This window comes from Onychostoma macrolepis, chromosome 02 (assembly GCF_012432095.1).
Source record: "Onychostoma macrolepis isolate SWU-2019 chromosome 02, ASM1243209v1, whole genome shotgun sequence".
In the NCBI taxonomy this organism is placed as follows: domain Eukaryota; kingdom Metazoa; phylum Chordata; class Actinopteri; order Cypriniformes; family Cyprinidae; genus Onychostoma; species Onychostoma macrolepis.
This window is the reverse complement of record NC_081156.1, coordinates 13,381,073-13,401,309: the sequence shown is the minus strand read 5'-3', so window position 1 is coordinate 13,401,309 and position 20,237 is coordinate 13,381,073. Positions and strand designations below refer to the sequence as shown.

General features: G+C 38.1%; 3 protein-coding genes across 4 annotated transcripts; all 3 read left to right on the top strand.

Moving 5' to 3' along the window:
- The first annotated feature begins 414 nt into the window (after positions 1–414).
- Positions 415–2,559, top strand: fbxo36b (F-box protein 36b). 2 transcript variants are annotated; one of them, XM_058759384.1, is made up of 4 exons: positions 415–859; positions 1,278–1,386; positions 1,529–1,701; positions 1,924–2,559. In XM_058759384.1, the coding sequence occupies exons 1-4, from the start codon at positions 827–829 to the stop codon at positions 2,140–2,142; spliced, it is 534 nt and encodes a 177-aa protein (XP_058615367.1). In that variant the 5' UTR covers positions 415–826; the 3' UTR covers positions 2,143–2,559. The 2 variants fall into 2 exon arrangements, with proteins under 2 accessions (XP_058615367.1, XP_058615359.1); XM_058759376.1 differs by having other exon boundaries at positions 415–922; positions 1,924–2,558.
- A 192-nt stretch (positions 2,560–2,751) lies between these two features.
- Positions 2,752–6,494, top strand: LOC131529515 (olfactory receptor 2T2). The gene is made up of 2 exons (XM_058759313.1): positions 2,752–3,212; positions 3,442–6,494. The coding sequence occupies exons 1-2, from the start codon at positions 3,164–3,166 to the stop codon at positions 4,482–4,484; spliced, it is 1,092 nt and encodes a 363-aa protein (XP_058615296.1). The 5' UTR covers positions 2,752–3,163; the 3' UTR covers positions 4,485–6,494.
- An 8,823-nt stretch (positions 6,495–15,317) lies between these two features.
- grk7a (G protein-coupled receptor kinase 7a) lies at positions 15,318–19,978 on the top strand. The gene is made up of 4 exons (XM_058759198.1): positions 15,318–15,914; positions 16,063–16,500; positions 19,008–19,288; positions 19,604–19,978. Exons 1-4 carry the CDS (start codon positions 15,318–15,320, stop codon positions 19,935–19,937), a joined length of 1,650 nt encoding a protein of 549 aa, XP_058615181.1. The 3' UTR covers positions 19,938–19,978.
- Positions 19,979–20,237: the final 259 nt, after the last annotated feature.

Below are 20,237 nucleotides of genomic sequence, written 5' to 3'. Positions count from 1 at the left end.
AACAAATTGACACCCACAGACTGAGTGACACCTGTTCTTTTTTTTCATCAATTACTTAAACCCTTCTGTTCTTGCATGAACAGTCATCAAATGTTCTATGGAACATGTTAATTAACGCATTTACCTATGATCAAAGGTGCATGATTTCTACACTTATTCTGTTAAAAGCTGCCAGATAAAATCATCCATTTTATTTTTTGATAACAAAGATGAATGATGACTGGTTATTTTTTTATGGTTTAAACAGTAGAATCGTAAATTCAAATTCATTATATTCAATATAAATTCGATATATTCAAACCCTTTTATTTTTTCACATTTTAATTGTTCACATCTACACTTAAAAAAAAAAGGGAATTTCGCAGAAAAGAGAAAAAAACAAAGCCTTCAAAATATTGCATTTATGTAGTCTTGAGTATTCAGATATGCTTTGCTATAATGACAAATCTAGGTAACGTTGGTATGTAGGAACTATGACCGATGAGCAGAACCCATTAGCTAACTAGAACATAATGTATAACACAGTGTAATGTTTCAGATGGACAGATGACCATTGCCTGATATAAGCGACGCCAAAACCGTGCTCCCGACGGAGGGCGAACACATTAGACTTTAACGCAGCTTTCGTGAAGACACGACCATTCGTCTAATAAAGAGAAAAGCGTCCGTCCAAACAATAAATAAGAACAGGCGGCATCCAGCCAACGACAGAATGTGATCTCTGAATATGTCGAGGATGAGTGTGCAGTCACGCTAATAATTCCCTCTGGAGCTGTCGCACGCTGTGGAGACTGTTGTCCTGGTAACGCGTCAACTGTATCCGGGAATGGCGAGCTTACTGGGAGAAACTCTGTTTGAGGTCAGTGGACAAGGTCCTGCACCCATGAAGGACTATTTCCACTTTGCAATAACAAAATCTCAGGTTTGTCGAGTTTATATTATAAGTTAGCGGCAGCTACATGACCAAAGTTTGCTGTTTGTTTATCTCTTCTGTTCTAACGTTAGACCTTCCAAACGCAATGCTAAATTGTCACAAATGTTACCAAATTGGTTGGTATAGATTAATGCATGTGTGTCTTCATCAGGTCTGGGATTGTAGATTTTACTGGCTTTAATGATCACACTGAAATGTAAACGTTGAGATGTTAGAGATATTTTACGTAGAGACACTATTTGATTTTACTGAAGATCCTGAAAAAAAGAACTTTCAGATCTTTATTGTTAGATATTATTTATCATAATTACAGTCATAATTATAATTACATCCTTCACTGCAGGTAATTTGGAGCTGGTGGAAGATATCTTTGAGATCAGACTGCAGGAACACACCACCAGGACAACTGAGAGAATCACATGAAGACTTTTTAGAAGACAATCGTCTCCAAAGTGAGTTATTCAGTCAGTGTTAGTATTATTGTGCTTCTTACTATTCCAGACTTGTAATACACTTCATATTTTTAAGCTAAATTTCAAATGAAGTGTGTAAACTGTGGCTCATTCGATGAACAATCTGATCTGTCTCATCCAGATCAAGTGGGCATGGTATTTGGTCCTCACATCTTGCAATACTCCCAAAATTTATGCCAGGGCCACTATGATTACATTGTCCGTCTCCCCAATGCTTTACTTTTCAACATCATGGAACATCTGGACCTTGAAGACATTTCAGTCGTTTCACGCACCTGCCGTAGGTTTAAAGAGGTAAGGCCTATTGTAATCCCTTTGCTGTTAAAAGTGTCGTTGAACAAATCCAAATGGCTTTTATTTTAAATAAAATTTTCAAGCAAAACATTTCACATGAAATGTTAACTTTTTTACATTATTACAATTTTTAAATTACTTTTTGAGGTTGCTGTGTGTTAATGGTTACATGTAAAGGTTCTACGCTGTCTGTTAACTCAGTTGTGGGGTTTTTCTCTCCAGCTTTGTAACTCTGAGGAGTTCTGGGAGCAGACAGTGAGGAAGCATTGTGACACTGTGACACCAACAGTGGAGGCTTTAGCTGAGGAGGTTGGCTGGAGGACAATTTTCTTCACCAACAAGCTGCAGCTGCAGATGCAGATTAGTCGCCGGAAGCAGAAGGAGAATCAGCCCTGCGAGGATAAAAACGAGCCAAGTCCCTCTTCAGTACCTTTGGAGTAAACGATTGAAAACTCTTTGCAAAGCCTTTTTTAAGTCTGATTAAGTCTGATTCACTCTTGCAGATAGTGTGCACACACTGACTTTGTTGTACAACTGACAGACAGAAATCAAAAATGTTTTTGAGCCAAAGAACCAGTTTTAGGTGAGATATATTTACGCTGCATTTCACAATTGTAAAACAAACTCATAATAGCTCATTTTCTGGCATAATCATTGCAGTCTTTGAGGTTATTATAATACATATCCAAAGACTGAGATTATGCCAGCATGTGTTTTCTCTACTTTACCAAACATAACTTCCACAGTTCCAACAGTTCCTGTCGGATGCCAATTTTTGTGAATAGAAACCTAAAATGTAGAAAATGTTGTTGCAAAAACAGTCCTGTTTTGTTCATTAAAATAAATAGCACATTTCAATAATATATTCTACAGTATATTCAAATATTTCAATTATTAGTAAAAACACTGGAATAAAAAGAACTATTTAGCCAAGTTTCCAAAAAAAAAATCCAATTAATTATTTCACAGCTCATCTGTTGCTGGATTCCTTTGAACCATAACCAGATAACCATGGCAATCCAGAATTAGCTTTAGCAGTCATTAAACCTGTCAACACCAATCGTATCTCAAATATTCTCAGCCATTGGAGAAGTGCCAATTTATCACCTCAGCTCTCCTTGATAATTTGAAATAACGTTTTAAAGAGTTATTTATGAGCATGTTGTTAAAACACACCCCTCATACGCTCAGTATATTACTGTTGCGTGGCATTGTGTCACAACACAGGAAAAGACCATGCGTGGGGGGATGTTGGGAACCTGAGATGCTGTGAATAGACCTCTGGCTGCAGGTGAGAATCACTCGGATTATCTGCATCTGTGAATAAGCATGACAAAGATCACAGGGAAGGATACTGAAAGGCAAAGTTGTTCATTTTGGCTCTAAACAAGCTGAGGAAGAAGGTGATTCTGAGATTGAACAATTTATTAATCAAGCTCCTGTAACAAGTGACAGATCAAAAATGACCAACACCAGTGATCTGATGGATTTGGCTTTTGTGCTTCAAACAGGTGAGTGGATTTCTAGTTTTCTCACACTTAACTGTAAAATGTTGTCCAAAAAGTTGTATTGGTCAGATTTCTAGTGTTTTCTTGAAAATAACATGATCATCTGCTCGTGTAGATTCATTAGTGCTGTAAAAATTGTCAGATTTGATTTCTATTATGTAACTCAATAATTTTTTGTGACTCTCTATTCTCAATCTCATATCGTTGTTTCTGATTTTTTCATTTTCTCAAGTGACCAGCTCCAATCAAGCTGACACCAATAGGCTTTTGGAGACCATAAAAGCATTTGTCCACTTTGGAGCATTCATTGTCACTGGTCTCTTTACCTGCCTCATCATAGCGACAGTGCGTAACAACCAGGAGCTGCGTCAGAACCCTCGCTACATCTTATTGTGTCAGCACTGCATTTGTGTGACAGGCTTCAACATTATGGGCGCAGTTGTACACACTCTTCGCAGGCTACGTTGGCCAATCTCTCGAATCACATGTTGGATCCTCTTCGACCTGCAGGTGGTGATGGCACGAGGTTTGATGATCACCCTCACACTGATGTCTGTCAGCACTTGTCTGTCCATTTGCATGCCACTCCGCTACCCCATTTTGGTCCAGTGCTTGTACCGCTGGGTCGCATTGGTGGCTTGCATTCTCGCCCTGCTCAACCCCGTAGTGTTTACCGTCCTAGCCTGTGTACGCTTTCCGTGGGACTACGTGGTTGGACTGGACACCGAGTGCTCCACTGCTTTGGAGGGCACCGCATGCATCGCCAGCGCTTTAGCATTGCTGTTATTGCTGGTGGTGCTTATTATCATAAGCTACGTGGCGATTTACCTGGAAGGCAGACGTGCTGGCCATTTCACACAATCCAACAGTAAAGGCCGCCGCACCATTCTCATCCACAGCCTTCAGATGAGCCTCCACATTCTTCCCTCTCTCATCATCATCTCCCGGCATCAGGAGGCGCTCCCCGTAGCAGTGTCGATTTTTATCCTCTTCAGTTTTGCGCAGTCCCTGAGCCCCGTGGTGTTCGGCCTACGCTGCAAAGAGCTCTACAAGTATATGCCACAATTTCTGCCATGCGTCTGGGGAAACTGTGGCAGCTGTGGTCACATTGGGAGCATAGAGAGCACCAGCACTGGGACAGTCACCAGTGCGGAGACTGCCGCCAGTATAGAGACTAACGCCTCCACCTGTATGGCCACCAGCACCCCATCTGCCATTACCACAGAGCACGAGGGTGAGATTGAGGGGTCAGACTTCGCCGAGTTAACCGTATAAATTAGAAACAAGTGGGACGAGATGGACAGCAGTGTCTCAACAGTGTTAACAAATAGACAGTGGCCTCTTTATTTAAAACACGGAATAGGGAGGTCAACAAAAGACAAAACTGAGTTTACCTTTTTCTATCTAAACAACATCAAAAGTTTGGGCTCATGTAAAAATTTATCAAAAAGTGACAGTAAATAATTACTGTTACAAAAGAATATGGCTGCGTTCGAAATCTCTAAAATGCTGCCTTTGGAGGCAGCATTCCAAAGCGGGAAGGCATCAAAGCACGTACGAATCCAAATTCTGCTTTACTTCCTGTCTCCAGAGGTACCTTCTTCTGATCGAATTTTGGCAGCATAGATGTATCCTTCACTGCCTTTGATATCCCACAATCCTGTGCGTTCCATTCCGTGATGGTTGAGCTAAAAAAATAAAGATGGCATCTGAAAGTTGCATTTGGTGGTCAGCTTGTAAATGTATATTTCTGTCTAACTTTTTGCACTTTTGATGTTATTTCTAGCGAGAAATCAGAATTATAGTAATTAAATATTCATTTAGTCATCACCAAAACTCATTGTAATTTGTTGTAGATCATTGAACCGTTGCGCTACCTCAGAAGCCTGTCCGAAATCAGTTTCATGATGTGCCTTCGTGCAAAAACGCTGCCTGCAAAATCATTGCCTCACAAGGCAGCGAGGCAGCAAGTCAGCTTTCAGACGCAAAAAGTTTTTTTCTGAGCAAAAACATTTTTAAAAATCATATTGACCCCTAACTTTTGAGTGGTGGTTTACATGTTGACACTGTCTATGAAGGTTTTTTATTCATATGAAACCTTCATTATGAAGTCTTTAAATGACTAAATTTAGGTGCTTATGCATTAAATTGTATCTGTTTTGGTCACAATATATTATTTTATCTAAATTATGTGTAAAATCATGTTGTTTCTCTTTATATACTGAATCATCTGAGTCTAAATGTTTTGACTGGTTCATTTAAGGCTATTTTGGTGCCAACAAGCCTTCTATCTCTTTAGGTAAGTTAGCAGTCATTGTACTGTCAAATGCACATCTACAGAGTAATTGACACACATCAGCCTCACCGAGGAGTTCAATCCACTTAAATCATACTGCTAGATCATACTACATACAAAGATCTTAAACTGCTAGTCGTTTCAGAACTTCACAGCTCATTTCTGTTAGTTGGTGAAAATGTTAACGATAATAATGCTGAAGGTTTGCATATTGTGTTGCACAATTGTGTTTGAACAGGACGCTGCTAAGCTAGTATACATAAGCTTTAAAAACTGGAGTTTGATTCTCTATCTCTGTGTTTATATTTGATATACATTTCAGAAAATATTTTCATTCAAATTTTTATTTTTATTTTGAAGGTTCTCTGTGGTGTAATACCAGGGTACTAACAATGGTACTATATATTTACAGTAAGCTGATATTATATATTACCATTGTTCGTTTATGTTTGTTCATAATAAACAGAAGTTATGGTTAAATAAATAAAAATAACTGTAAATAAAATGTCTGTTGTTTATTGTAAAGTGTTAATGCATGTTTTGATGTTATGATGTTTTATATAGTGTATTCTAAATTATGCATAATGGTTCTAAGTGATATAATTTTATGTAATTATTTTGTAGTCATTATGGGCATGTTTATGTCTTTTGTTGTTTATTCCAGTTTATTCTGTTGTTTAACACTTTGCATAACATGACAAGATGTCTCTAATATAAAGACATTCAGACAAAACTAATGGCCTAAACAGCCTGTGCCTAATTGTGTCTAATTGAATAATGGACACAGAACTATTAGAACTGGACGCTGTTCTGTAGTTTTTTGTATTTGTTTTTTTTTATGTACATAAAAACAGCAGCATTCAAGGTGGACCTATTTACCTTTGCATCTGTAATCCTCCCGTTTCAGTATTGTGTGTATTGTGTATTAATAAGTGTTTTGACTTTTCCATTATCTCCCTTGTCCTGTTCGCTTTGTCATTGAAAGTAAACAACACATTGATTCAATCACAATTCAGTTCTCTTGCTGTATTCCAGTTCCAGAGAATGGCTGCATTCAGATCTAATTTCTGTCACAGAGTATAAATCTTAACATTAAACAATACTGTTTTCAGCTTTATTCTGTTTTGAACTTGCACTTAAACATTATTTGTGACAGCTTGACATTCTTTTGATCACGGTGTTTGATTTATTGTATATTGTATTTAAGTTGTATGAGCCCTATTTAATAGTATTACATGTGCTGCATTTTAAAGGTGCCATAAAATGCATTGATTATAAATTGTTCTCTGATATCTACATAGAAGTGGCTTAGGTAAGGGCAAAAATTCTCCAGAAACGGTTTTACATGTGCATTTACAACCCTAGGATTTCTTCCTAGAATGAAATGGTCTGTTATTGGCTTATTTGGAAGGGTCATGAATAATAATGTTGAGCTCTGCTTTGATTGGCTGTTTCACAGTGTGGCTCTGTTCTGATTGGCTGTTTCACAGTGCAGCTCATTTTAGTAGCTCACAGCAGGAAGGGAACACAGGGAGGTATATATATATTTCAATACTTTCTCTCGCAAGATTATATCGTCGTGTAATTATTCTGTATATAAAATGTGGGCATCAGGGAGCCACTATTAATATGCGGGGCACTGAAACTGCTTTCAAATGCAAGATCGCTTTTTACTTTCATTTTCGAGATTCGCAATTGCACAAACTCTGTTTATACTATGGAGCAGCAGTAGGCTACTTACCACATTTTACAAGATCAGATGCTTGTCAGTGGTGTTCAGGATCTGTAAATTATTCGCCATCATCCTCAGTCATCTCTCCTTACTCTGTTTATGTGGTAAGTGAAATCTTATGTAATGCAATGTAACAGGCTACTGTTAGCAAGCTAACCATGTCCCTTTAGTGGCTTGTGTTATTTTATTAGAACACGTTATTTGCTTTCTGTGCCTTTCTGAATACAGACACCAACCCATCCCTGCACTTCACATCCCCTGCACAGCCTGGAACATAATATTTATTTCCATTATCTGCCATTTTCGCTGTTGTCCTCGCTTGTTTCTTCACAATACCTGCAGAACTTCTGATGGTTCGGCTGGCGGCTGGCCTAGAACATGCAAATGTTGGGGGCATAACTATTAGTGATCCTGACTGTTACGTCACAGTCGGTGTTATGTTCTGATTTGCCTATTTTTCAGTGGTCTTTTTTTATTCACGAGATTTAGCCTACATAAGGAGGAGGAAACAATGGTGTTTGAGGCTCACGGTATGTCATTTCCATGTACAGAACTCTTATTATTCAGCTATGCCAAGGTAAATACAGTTTTCCATTCTATATGGCACATTTAAGTGCAGGGTTACATGATTGTGACTGATGTCAGATGAAGAAATGTTCTGCAGTATTTTGTATTTTAAATGTTCTCTCTGATCTAACCTTATTTGTAAAACTTTATAACCACAAACCCTTCAACCTTTGCACAGTGTAAACTTTGATATTTGATTAGCGAGAACTGTCATAGAGCCACAAAGACTTTGCCATGAACAAGATTTTAAAACAATGTGGCCATAATAACTCATAGGCATTGTGACTATGCATGTGATATGAGTTTTAGCAATAGGTTTTGTAGGTGTTAATTATCATTATCAAGTGTCATTGTTTATATTTGTCTCAGCTGAACATGCCAAACTGACAATTTGTACAAACACCTCTTTTTTACATTATAGGTCTATTACAGGATGCATCATTAAAGGAATAGTTCACCCAAAAAACCCAATGGATGAATGGGTGCCGTCAGAATGAGAGTCCAAATAGCTGATAAAATCTTCACAAGTATTCCACACAACTCCATGTTCACCAATTAACATCTTATGAAGCAAAAAGCCGCATTTTTGTAATAAACAAATCCATCAAGATTTTTTTTCTTATTTTTTTACTTTATACCAGTCATTTCTGGCCAAAATGCAATACTCCATAATCCATAATAACACTTCCTCCAGTGAAAAAGACCAACCTCTGTCCATTCACATCCAAATCCATCAACATATTTGTTTTGGACTGTTATAACTTGTAAACAGTGCTTGATCCGTGCCTGTGTCTCTCCCGATTCACATGAGATGTCACTGGAGAAAGCAATATTATGAACAGAGGACATATTTTAACCAGAAGCAACAGTTTGAAGTTTAAAGCGTCTTAATGATGGACTTGTTTATGACAAACACACAGCTTTCCACTTCACAAGATGTTAATTGATGGACTGGAGTCATATTGTGAATGTTTCACACCTGTACAGGTGTGTGGTTTCAGGTTGAATGATTAGTACAGATGCTCTAAATGCTCTTGTCTGTAACTGATCCATAGTTGACTGTTTCATCTCCAGAAGGGGTGACTTGACCCAGAAACAAAACAAAAGCACCTGTGTGTGCTTACTCTTTAAGTGTGTGTATCTATTCCTCACCATGCTTCCCTTCATATTTAACACCAGGTGCATCACATCGGACTAAGCTTTGTAGCCATTAATAGAACAGCATTAGCAGTTCATGGCTCAAATGCAGTCCACCTGGGAAACATGATAGGTGATGGGAAGCCAGTGTATGAATATAATCAGTTATTTTCATATAATGAAAAATACATTAAAACATTTGTTGTTGCTTCATCAAATTCTAATTAATGATTATAAAAATAAACACGTAATTATAATAATTTGTAACTGGAAAATGGAACAATATTTATAAACACATTATTCCTTATTTAGCATGGGCTTTTATTCAAAGTGAATAAAACACATCACATTTAAGATAAAATACATTGGGATTACACAGAAATAACTAATGAGATATCACGATCACTGTGACAGCTGTTTCGGAGCGAACGAGACGTGAGACGTGTGGATCCATTTGCAAGGCTTTTATTCAGAGACGTGGTTATAAAGCAGGCACGGTTCAGACAATGGCAAACAGGTGCAACACAGGCAAGACAAAGAGTGATCCTAGGTCAAGCATGGGTCTTCGATCAGCAAATGATATCCAGAGAGCTTGACAAAAGGGGTAATCAGTAAACACAAACAATAGTCCAGACAGGGGCGAATAGAGTCCAAACGGCAAGATAGGGCAATCCAAAATACACAGGCAAGGCTAGACTAGACTAGACTAGACTAGACTAGACTAGACTAGACTAGACTAGACTAGACTAGACTAGACACTGGCTCCATAAAGTAGCTATCGCTAGAAGAGTGATAAATGCTAAACAATACTCAGCAATCTGAAAGAGGAAGTCCAAGGCTTATAAAGCGTGTCTGATTGGATTCAGCTGTGTGTGTGTGTGTAATCAGTGCATTCAGCTGTGTGTAATCAGTGCAATGGATGATGGGAACTGTAGTCCAGATTGACATGTAACAGTCTGTGTGGTGTGAGAGTCAATATGAAAATGAATGCTGTAGTTTTATATTTCAGTACCTTAAAATAACAAATTTGTGGGACAGAATATTAAAAAAAAAAAAGGGGGTAGGCAGCAAGTCATTTTGATCCACACTCCATACCAATTGGTGGCGGAAATACACCATTTTGTTGTTTGTCAACTGCCAATAAATTTCAAGAAGAAGAAGAGTCCATATGATGGAGAGGCGACCTCTCAGTTGGACGGAAGGCCACGAACCTGATTCGTGACAACAGTAATTGATTATGCATTTAAAAACTTCAATTTAGAGAAATAAATGTGTTTAACGAAACCAGACCTGATACTCAGCAGCATCAGTGAAGAAATCAATGCCTGCATCTTCTAATCATGTAAGTAACCTCTAGGCTGGATTAATTTCCCTTATTGACACTAAAGGTGCCTTTCTGGTCAGTGGTCATCAAAAAAAACCCCAAATAGGCCGATTTATTTGGGGAAGAAAATTACGCTTGGTTTTGCAAATTTCATAGCTGGCTTTAATGTCCTAAATACACAACTAAATAATTTTAACACATTTCAAAGACTAATAGAAATGTTCACAAGTGATATGTACTTAGATTTGTTTTTGTTTTCTTCAAACATGGCATCTCATATTTCAAGCACTGACAATGTTAGCTTCAAACAAGAGCGCTAATGTTTAAAACATAATAATGTTTTAAACCAAGTGCTTGAAGTGTAAATATATATTTATAATATATAGTAAACACTGGTCAAGCTTTTCATCTCTGGAGAAGGCAGAGAGCTTCAACGCACTTAAACTTAAACTGATTGTGTTACTTCTGCACTATATGTAAAATGGCTTAGTGGCAACCCATATAGGAAAGAAAAATCTTTACAAAAACAACTTTACAAAGTGTGCATGAAATAAAGTACTTGAAAGGCACTAAATAAAGTGGGCAAATAATAAATTCAGAGTTAAAGGCTATATTGAGAGAGAAATTATGCAGAAATAAGGATTATGTTATTTTTTTATTGGACAATGTTTATGGACTTAGGCACATAATTGGTTGGAAATAGTAATGTACCGGATGCCTTAATCAAAACTGATTTACAGAAAATGCAACCCTGGAGGCACATAAATGACTTATGACTCAGTCTTGATTATTAATTGACTAATTTGATAATTAATACATATTATATGGTAGAAATGTTTGAGCTCATATTGAGGCATTTGACTTGGTGCACACTTTGTAAAGTTATTGAGATCACTTCTGAAATTTAAAGAAGACAAATGTAAGAGCTCTCAAGTCTTTAGTGTAGGAGAAATATCTGAGCATAATGTGTGTTTATAATGGAGTCTTGATAGAGATTGCAGCGAGACGAGATATTCTATGTATTTTTGCACCACATTCTCAGTTTTGACTCTTTAGTTCTCAAATATTTCTCATGTCTCATTTGTGTCTACTTCTATTCCTCCTAAGGAATTTTAGGAGAAACATCTGAAATGCTGTTTATACTAAAATGAGAGATATATGAGAATCTCATCTAAGTCTCCTGAAAAGAAATACATTTTTCCTATGGGAATGTCTGTAAATTCTGCAATGGCTGATATCACTTACAGAATAAAGGTGGACTCCTAATCTGGCATAAAAGCAAAATATTGCAAATGAATGTGTTCTAAAACAAACAGATAATTAAATACTTCCAGTGTGCAGTATCCTATATAGGTCGTACCAAAGTCACTTCCCCCAGGGTTTGATGAGATCCAATTCAGAGGAACAGAATAACTGAATATTATGCAGAGGAACACAAATCAAGAAAGATATGTTATCCTACTCTGAGAAACTTCCTATAAAACGATAATGTTCTTATTGTATTCTTCTAACAGCAGCCTATTCTAACAGCATATTATAGGCTTTTCAGCAAAATTTCAGCACTAAACAATTATGAAGCATGAAGCAAATTATAAGAGAGGAAAAATGGGAAATAAAAATAACAAAAATTGTTTTGGGCAAACATATTGCAACAACAACTTGCTCCGATAAAAATGAGACAAACATCACATTCAAATTATTATTATTATGATTATATTCTTGTTTCAATGTATGCCAGATGTTGTATTTTGTTCACTAAGTTTACACAACACAGAAATATAACATTCAGAATTCACAAATAAATAAAATAAAATTCTGGCAAGGAACATAATCTGAAACCAACATGTGCAATGTCAATAGCATGAAAATTTTTGACATGGGATATTTTTGTTAGTTTGAAAAGTTATGATTTTACAAACATGCAAAACGTCATAAAAGTGCATGCACATTTATATTGAAGGCATTTAGCTATATTCTCTCTAAAATGACTCTTCGTGGTTAATTGAATTTATGCAGAGAGGCCTTCAGTGCCATGTTGCTGTTATTGTTGCTCAGATCTCTGTCCATGTCTGAAGATGTTTATGTTCATGTGTTTCTTCTCGGTCAAAGTTCTTTCCACAATTTTAATGATTTTTACCAGCTCATAATGATTATAACATAATAACAGTTATCCACTGGAGGGCAGTGTGACTTGTGACATGACGCGATGGATGAGACACTGGGACCGATTGACTTTTAGCATGCGAGCTAAAGCTAACTAATAAGAAAAAGTGGAGCCACAGCCAACAGCCTCCGCTGACATAAATTTTAGCTTCACTATGAAATAGAAGTACTAGACCTCTTTACTCTTAAAACATTTTTTGTAATATAAATCTCTTTTGTACAGTGTCTGGATAATTCCTTAAAGCCAGTCAGTTTAACTGAGCAGATGTTTGGCTGATGTTTTACTGGATTTACTTACACGACATTCCACTTGACATTTACAGGAAATGCTGAAACAAAGTATATTTCAAAAGAACCCCTTTGAGTCTATAACCTCCACAAACATTAAACTGAAAACTCTGAACCAATATGTTAAAGGTATAACATAATAATAAAAAAAAATGTAAAAAAAAAAAAAACAGACATGCACAATAATATCTTTATTAATAATATATCGAATTAACCTGTTAAGACACTTACAAGCAGTGGACACTGTAAATGTGCTATGTTTGATATATTTTGTAGTGAAAATAAACATTGTCATAGATATAGTATAAGTACAATGTTGAACAAAACTGTTCCTGTTGTATTTTGCCATTTGTGCGAGTGACCCGCTGATCTGCTCAGTACTTTGTGTCTCTGGGTTAAAAGCAGATGGGGGATTGTTAGTCTGTTCTCTCCCTCCACCACCTCTTTAATCCTCTCTTGTAAGAGGAGGTGATCTCCAGGTGAGACAAGGCGATACTGCCATGAAGGACAGAGACGACTGCCTAGCTGTGTCCGATCTAAGGAGAAAAGTGAATATGTGCAGAGTTACCATTTGACAGTGGGTACAAATATATACATGTCTATTAATTAAACAAATGTATATGCTTCTTTGTAATCATACAATTATGTTTTTGCAGTATGCATTTCATACTGTGTACCTATTCAACTATATTTTCCCTGTGGTTTTCAGACAAAAACTAATACAATGAGAAATGATTCCAGATTGTATCATAACAACCTATGAAAAATAATCCACAGATACATCTTCTAAACTCATAATAATGGCATATAGTTGGCTGATATTCGACATGACCTAGAAAGTTTGCTTGAGTAGCTTTAATGTCTGGTTGCTGTGTATGTGAATGAGACCCCCTCCTCCCACTCTGTTTTAGAAGCATAAGACACTTTTGGTATGGATTAACTCATATTAGCTTAGCTTTAGCGGACTGAATTAGCTTATACTGATGCGCACTGCCTTAGATACAAAGATCGCTCCCAAATACTAAAAGAATTGTGTAATTTCTGTTACTACATGACCTCTGATCGCAACATACAAAATCCCTGTCAATATGGCATAACTATAACCATGTATGGTTCATCTTGATCCATGAGACTGTTCTAATTTTCATTGTGTTTTTACATAATCTACATTTTTTTTGTGTATACTTTATCTTGATTTCATTTTCTCTACAAACTGACCTTTTTAAAACTAACAAATGGTGTGAGATATAATGTGAAGGACTGTTTGTGAAATTAAACTATTTTAAATGGTCACCTGGGCTAGTGTAGGTGATCTCTGTATTTCGTCACAAAGTACAAAGAAGGAATTAATGTGAAAGGTAATGCTTATTAAAGCAGGTCTCAGAGAGATTGGCACACTGCAGAAATGAGGCCAGTGCAGCAGAGTGCAACTCATGAAGGTAAGATGGTTCAACTTACAAACGTCATTTTAACAAAGCCACACCATAACCTGAACTTACCTGGCAAGACCACTGTAGACAAGACCACGGCAGGACAGACCGTGGACAAATAATGATTCATATTTGATGTCATATTTCATCGGAATTTGTGGCACAGGATTATTACCTATTCCTTGCATTCAGAGTAAATCACTACTACATAAAATGTGTTTATATTGTACTGATTATTTATCAGCTTTATTCCTGCATGTATCATATGACATGCTCAATAATAAACAAAATCTTGCTTTTCTCTTTAAAGTAGGATTAAAACCCCACATGCTTACAATTTTGTGCCGTTATCTGACACGCAATGCCAAAGCATAATGCAAAGTGTGATAGCTCAGAATGAATCCCTGAGTGAACATACTCTAGTAAAGACAGAAATCATGTGGCAGGAACATATTGACACAGTTTTTGACTCTCAGTAGATACTTACAGCAGATCCTTCTGAATCAATTGTTTTGAAAATTAAAAAAGGTTTATCTGACTAAATGATTATGCTAAATTAAAAATAGGCAAACTGCTAATATTTCAAATCAGTAAGTAAAATGATTCAAAATCATATGATTTGCCAACAGATGGACATTAGTCCCTTTCTTTGGTATTTGGTGTGGCAATAGGACATTAGCCATTGGCCTATAAACAACGGGAGAAAGTTTTAGTGCATCCTGCTAGCCTCAGCATTTTGTACGCTCCATGCTGAGCTGTTAGCTCTCACATTTTTGCTCCTCTCATCGTATCACCATTTATGTTTAGACAACAGAGCCTGATGGCCATCCGTTTACTAGCGCTCTGCATCTGCCTAAATATAGTCAGCCCTAAAGCTTCTTAGTAGGAGAACCCTCTTATAAGTTCCTTTCCTTGAATAGTAGCTGAGTATAGACCACACAAATATACTTAAGTGAAAATCCCTTGCAGGTATTTAATTCTAAATGAGTAATTACTGGGTTGTCAGTGTGTCTTGGTCTGCAGGTGCGTGTGTCTTAGTGGCTCATTCGCGCCTTGGCTTCGAAGCGAGTCGCACACAAACGCACTGGCAGTAGCATCTTCTAGCCTGATACCGCAGAGCTTCCGGAGCTTTCCATTTCTCTGGGGCGACTAACCTGACACAGCCGCCACAATGTGTGACATGGGGGGACTCGATAACTTGGTGGCCAACACGGCCTACCTAAAAGCCCAAGGGGGTGATGACAAGGAAATGAAGAAACGTCGTCGAAGTCTCTCTCTACCCAAGCCAGAACAATGTGCGGCTCTCAGGTCGACTCTGGACAAGGACTTTGATTCCCTCTGTGAAAAGCAGCCTATTGGAAAGAGGTTTTTTCGCCAGTACCTGGATCAAGCGGGGCCAGAGTGCAAAGCTGCTGCAGAATTTCTGGATGATCTGAACGACTGGGAATTGTCAGAGGCCGCGGCCAAAGACAAGGCCCGTACGAATATCATCAATAAGTTCTGCAAAGATGGCTCCAAGAGCTCCCTCACCTTCCTGACTGGAGATGTAGCAACCAAGTGCAAAGCGGTTACTGACAAAGATTTCGAGGAGGTGATGGGACAGGTGAAGGAGGCCACCAAAGAGTTCCTAAAAGGCAAGCCGTTTACAGATTACCAGACAAGCGAATTCTTTGACAAGTTTTTGCAGTGGAAAGAGTACGAGAAACAGCCAATCACTGACAAGTACTTTTATGAATTCAGGACACTTGGAAAGGGCGGATTCGGAGAGGTAGGTTCTTTTCGCGAAGTGCAATCTATTAGCATATATTTTAAATTGGAGGTGCTAAAAATTCCAAGTACATGTCTTAAATCAAAGATATCATGATGTGATAGAGTAGTCTCTCAAACCTAACAATGTCAATCATATACACTTCCAGGTGTGTGCAGTGCAGGTTAAGAACACCGGCCAGATGTATGCCTGCAAGAAGCTCTGCAAGAAGCGCCTCAAGAAGAAACATGGTGAGAAAATGGCCCTGCTAGAGAAGAAGATCTTGGAGAAGGTCAACAGCCTGTTCATTGTCAGCCTGGGCTATGCTTACGACACCAAGACCCATCTCTGTCTGGTCATGAGCTTGATGAATGGAGGTGACCTCAAGTATCACATCTATAACATTGGTGAGAAGGGTATCGAAATGGAACGGATCATCTATTATACAGCTCAGATTACAACCGGGATGCTCCACCTGCATAACATGGACATTGTGTACCGTGACATGAAGCCAGAGAACGTGCTCTTAGATAGCCAGGGCCAGTGCCGTCTTTCAGATCTTGGTCTCGCTGTGGAGATTCCCGTTGGAAAGACCATCACCCAAAAGGTGAGTTAATCACATCTATGCTGTGATCAGTACCGTTAAAGGCTAACAATAGAGATAAATAGCATGGAGAGCCATTCTCAAACTACTTCAACAGTAAAATCTAAATTACAGACTGCCTAATACTCCATATGTTATTTGGGGATTTTATTCAACACCAATCCATAATTATGCTATATATTATTATTGAAACTAGATTGGACTAGTGTAAAAATAAACATTAATGAACTATTCCTTAGCTAAATTGGGCCGCACACTGACACATACCTTTGAGCTACATCACTGTGAGAAAACAGAAACACTTCACATCATAAATTGAACACAATCAGCAAATTGAATACTCAATTAATTAACAGACTTTTCTGCTTTTTGATTCCATCACAGACAGTGGTCCTCAGAACACAGTTTGAGATCACTGGTCTAGTTAAAGTCTTTGTTTACTTTAAGTTTAGCAGTCCTTGTGTGTCGCCAGGACTTTAGAGATTTTCAGTAACACTGTTAGGGACCTTAGATTGTTCGTCTTTTACACAGTAAATCGGGATTACGGCCGTGTTAGCGTGGTATTCTTTGCCTGTTATATAATTCCTGGTGATCTTCATCAACCTGAGTACAGCTACACCAGTGAACAGACCCAAAGACTGCAGCTAACTGATCCTTGTATCACTTCTCCATGCAGTGTCCTTACCTGCACCCTTGACTCATTGCCTCTTTAAGCTTTTGCATTGATATAGGCCACAGATAATTGTGACTAGGAGGATTCTTCATTAAATTATATTTATTTTCATTCAATTATATCATTATTCATTTCATAATATGCTCTGCATTAAAACTCTGCTGTAGATAAGATAAGGTTACTTCATTCAGAGGGCCCACAAGTGCTTCACCTTTACCCAAGAGTGTTATACAAAATAGCATGAAATCTATAGCTATTGTGAAGTTTATTAATGTATTGCAGCGTTATTGATAGTAAAATGACAGTACACTATTAGCAACTAGGAAGCTTTACAGAGGTAAATTGAAAGCTCGTTCAAGGAATTATGCCATAGGTAACAAAAATGACCAATTAAATTACTCAGTCATATGTTAAAGGCTCATTACAGATTTCAAAGTGCTTAATATTTCAGCACAACACAAATTAGGTTAATTGAACCTTTAACTTATTCCCAGAAGGTGTTTTAGTCATCTAACTAAATGGTTTAAAGTGTTAGAAGCTAAATTTGTAATGACAAATGACATTTGTAAAGATACATTGTACATATAACAGAGGGAATATACTACCTTCATTGTGTTGTCCCTCAACTTTTCATTGTTTTTGTTTGGTATTCATATTTTCTTAGCATATTTCTTAAGCTCTGGTGGGAAAAAAAAGGAGGTTGCATACTCAGTGTTGCGCCTCATGACTTTTTCATCTTTGATATATTGTCAGATGTCAAAATGAAACAACTTTCATGCAGTGACCCTAAGCTTATTATCCTGTGCCCTTCTTGAGTCCTCAATGCAGGGTTGAAGCCCAAGCTGAACCACCGGGGGTTTGGTTGGCTTTACACTCCTGATCCTCTTAGGCAGAATTACACAAATCTGTCTCTGATCAGATAGCCAAAGGCTGGGGACGCGCTACATTTTAGATTTGTCGCATGAATTTTACATGTTTAAAGGCTTTGTGTTTATCACTGCCATTTTCTTGTCTTTCTTGAACACTTTATCGACTGTTCTTGAAGCCTTGATATTACAACTTTAAAGCCACGACCCAGCAGTTTGATTTATGTAACTACACTATATGCACAAATTATAGCTTCAGTGGTCTGAAGGTCTAGGTCATTCTATCTTAGGTAATCTAATTATGTTAGTCTGGCACAATAACCGTGCATCTTTTCCCATGTAACCACTACATTTTAGCTTGACTGAGCATAACCCTGTTGATTACTATATCTTAGTTCTCTGCATTTCTGGAGAGTTTTCCTCTTGAAGTATAAACTGCCAGCAAATTTCTTGCTTAAGGATAGAATATTTAGCCAAAAAAACAATGCTTTTGTCTGGAACATCTTAGTTATTCGACATGATTGTGGTGTTGTAACCATTATCACACCTTAAATCTCATAAATGGATTTTTAAACACCCATAATGGTCTGTTAGATTAGCCATATAGTGAAAGCATAACTTTGCACACAAAGGTGCACATGTGCATTTGAGCCTAAGAATGGATGTCTTTATATAACCAGACTGTCCACTTCATCACAGTGGATCGGCACATGACTCCTGACAGGTAGTAGAGGATTACAATTAAGCTTCTTCTTTCTGGCAAAGAGAGGAAATGAGGTACAGGCAATAGATAGGGTAATACTTACGTAAAATGCTCTACTACTACAATGCTGTTACCTTAATAAACTCCTCTGACAAACAGATATGCTCCTCAAACCACGGCAGTTTCATGCAAAGGGGCAGTTTTGCATCTTATTTAAACCGATTCCTACGGGAAATGTCCCTCAAACCCTTTGGTTCTCTTTTCACAGGCTGGAACAGGTGCATATATGGCACCTGAAATCCTCACTGAAACCCCATACAGGACATCAGTGGATTGGTGGGCTCTTGGTTGCAGTATCTATGAAATGGTAGCTGGCTACACCCCGTTCAAAGGTCCTGAAGCCAAGAAGGAGAAGGTGGAGAAGGAGGAGGTACAGAGGCGCATCATTAACGAGGAACCTAAGTTTGAGCACAAGAATTTTGATGCCCCCACCATAGACATCATCAAGCAGTTCCTCAAGAAGAAGATTGATGAACGTCTTGGCTGCAAGTAAGTCCTTCTATCCCTCTTAACCTTCTGATCCTTCAGTGTGATCGGAGGTGTTAAAGCAGGATATGTGGACCCTAACCTGTTTGAAAGCCTTTACCACAATATTCTTCAATAGTGTCCTACAGGTCAAAGGTATGATTTTCTAGGTCTAAAATCCTATATGGTCAACCTATATCTCTTCTTTTGGGCCAAATGTAATAATGACCAAAAGCCTTGGTTTTCTTGAACCAGAAAATGGCAATATTGTGAAATGTGTTAAACTCCTTTTTCCCAAATGACCAAAGTGTATAATTGTTACTTGTACTATTTTCACAGGGGAGATGATCCCAGGAAGCATGAGTGGTTCAAGTCCATCAACTTTGCTCGTTTGGAGGCCGGCCTTATCGATCCACCCTGGGTGCCCAAACCCAACGTTGTCTACGCAAAGGATACAGGTGACATTGCTGAGTTCTCTGAAATCAAGGGAATTGAGTTTGACGCAAAGGATGAAAAATTCTTCAAGGAGTTTAGCACAGGTGCCGTGTCCATTGTCTGGCAAACGGAGATGATTGAGACTGGACTCTTTGACGAGCTCAATGACCCCAACCGGAAAGAATCAGCGGGTGGTTTAGATGATGATAAGAAATCGGGCACTTGCACGCTTCTGTGAGAGGACCAATCCAGCCACCCAGTCCAGAATTCACCAGCAAATGCTTTCAGTGGCATCACAAATATGAATGAACTGTGCTCTGTGTCGAAGAAGAGTGGACCGTGACTGGAAAGAGATGGGACGTTAGTCCACTGTAGCATAGAAGGAGACACTTATTGCTTCAGTTGCACAGCCACATGGTCTGAGAAACACACTAGACCACCCATGATGTGGTGGACTGAGCTTTGGACCAGTCAGGGAAGTTCTTCTCTGCAGTTCCTTTATGTCTCGTGAAGTAGTCAACCTCCTATCCAACAGGGG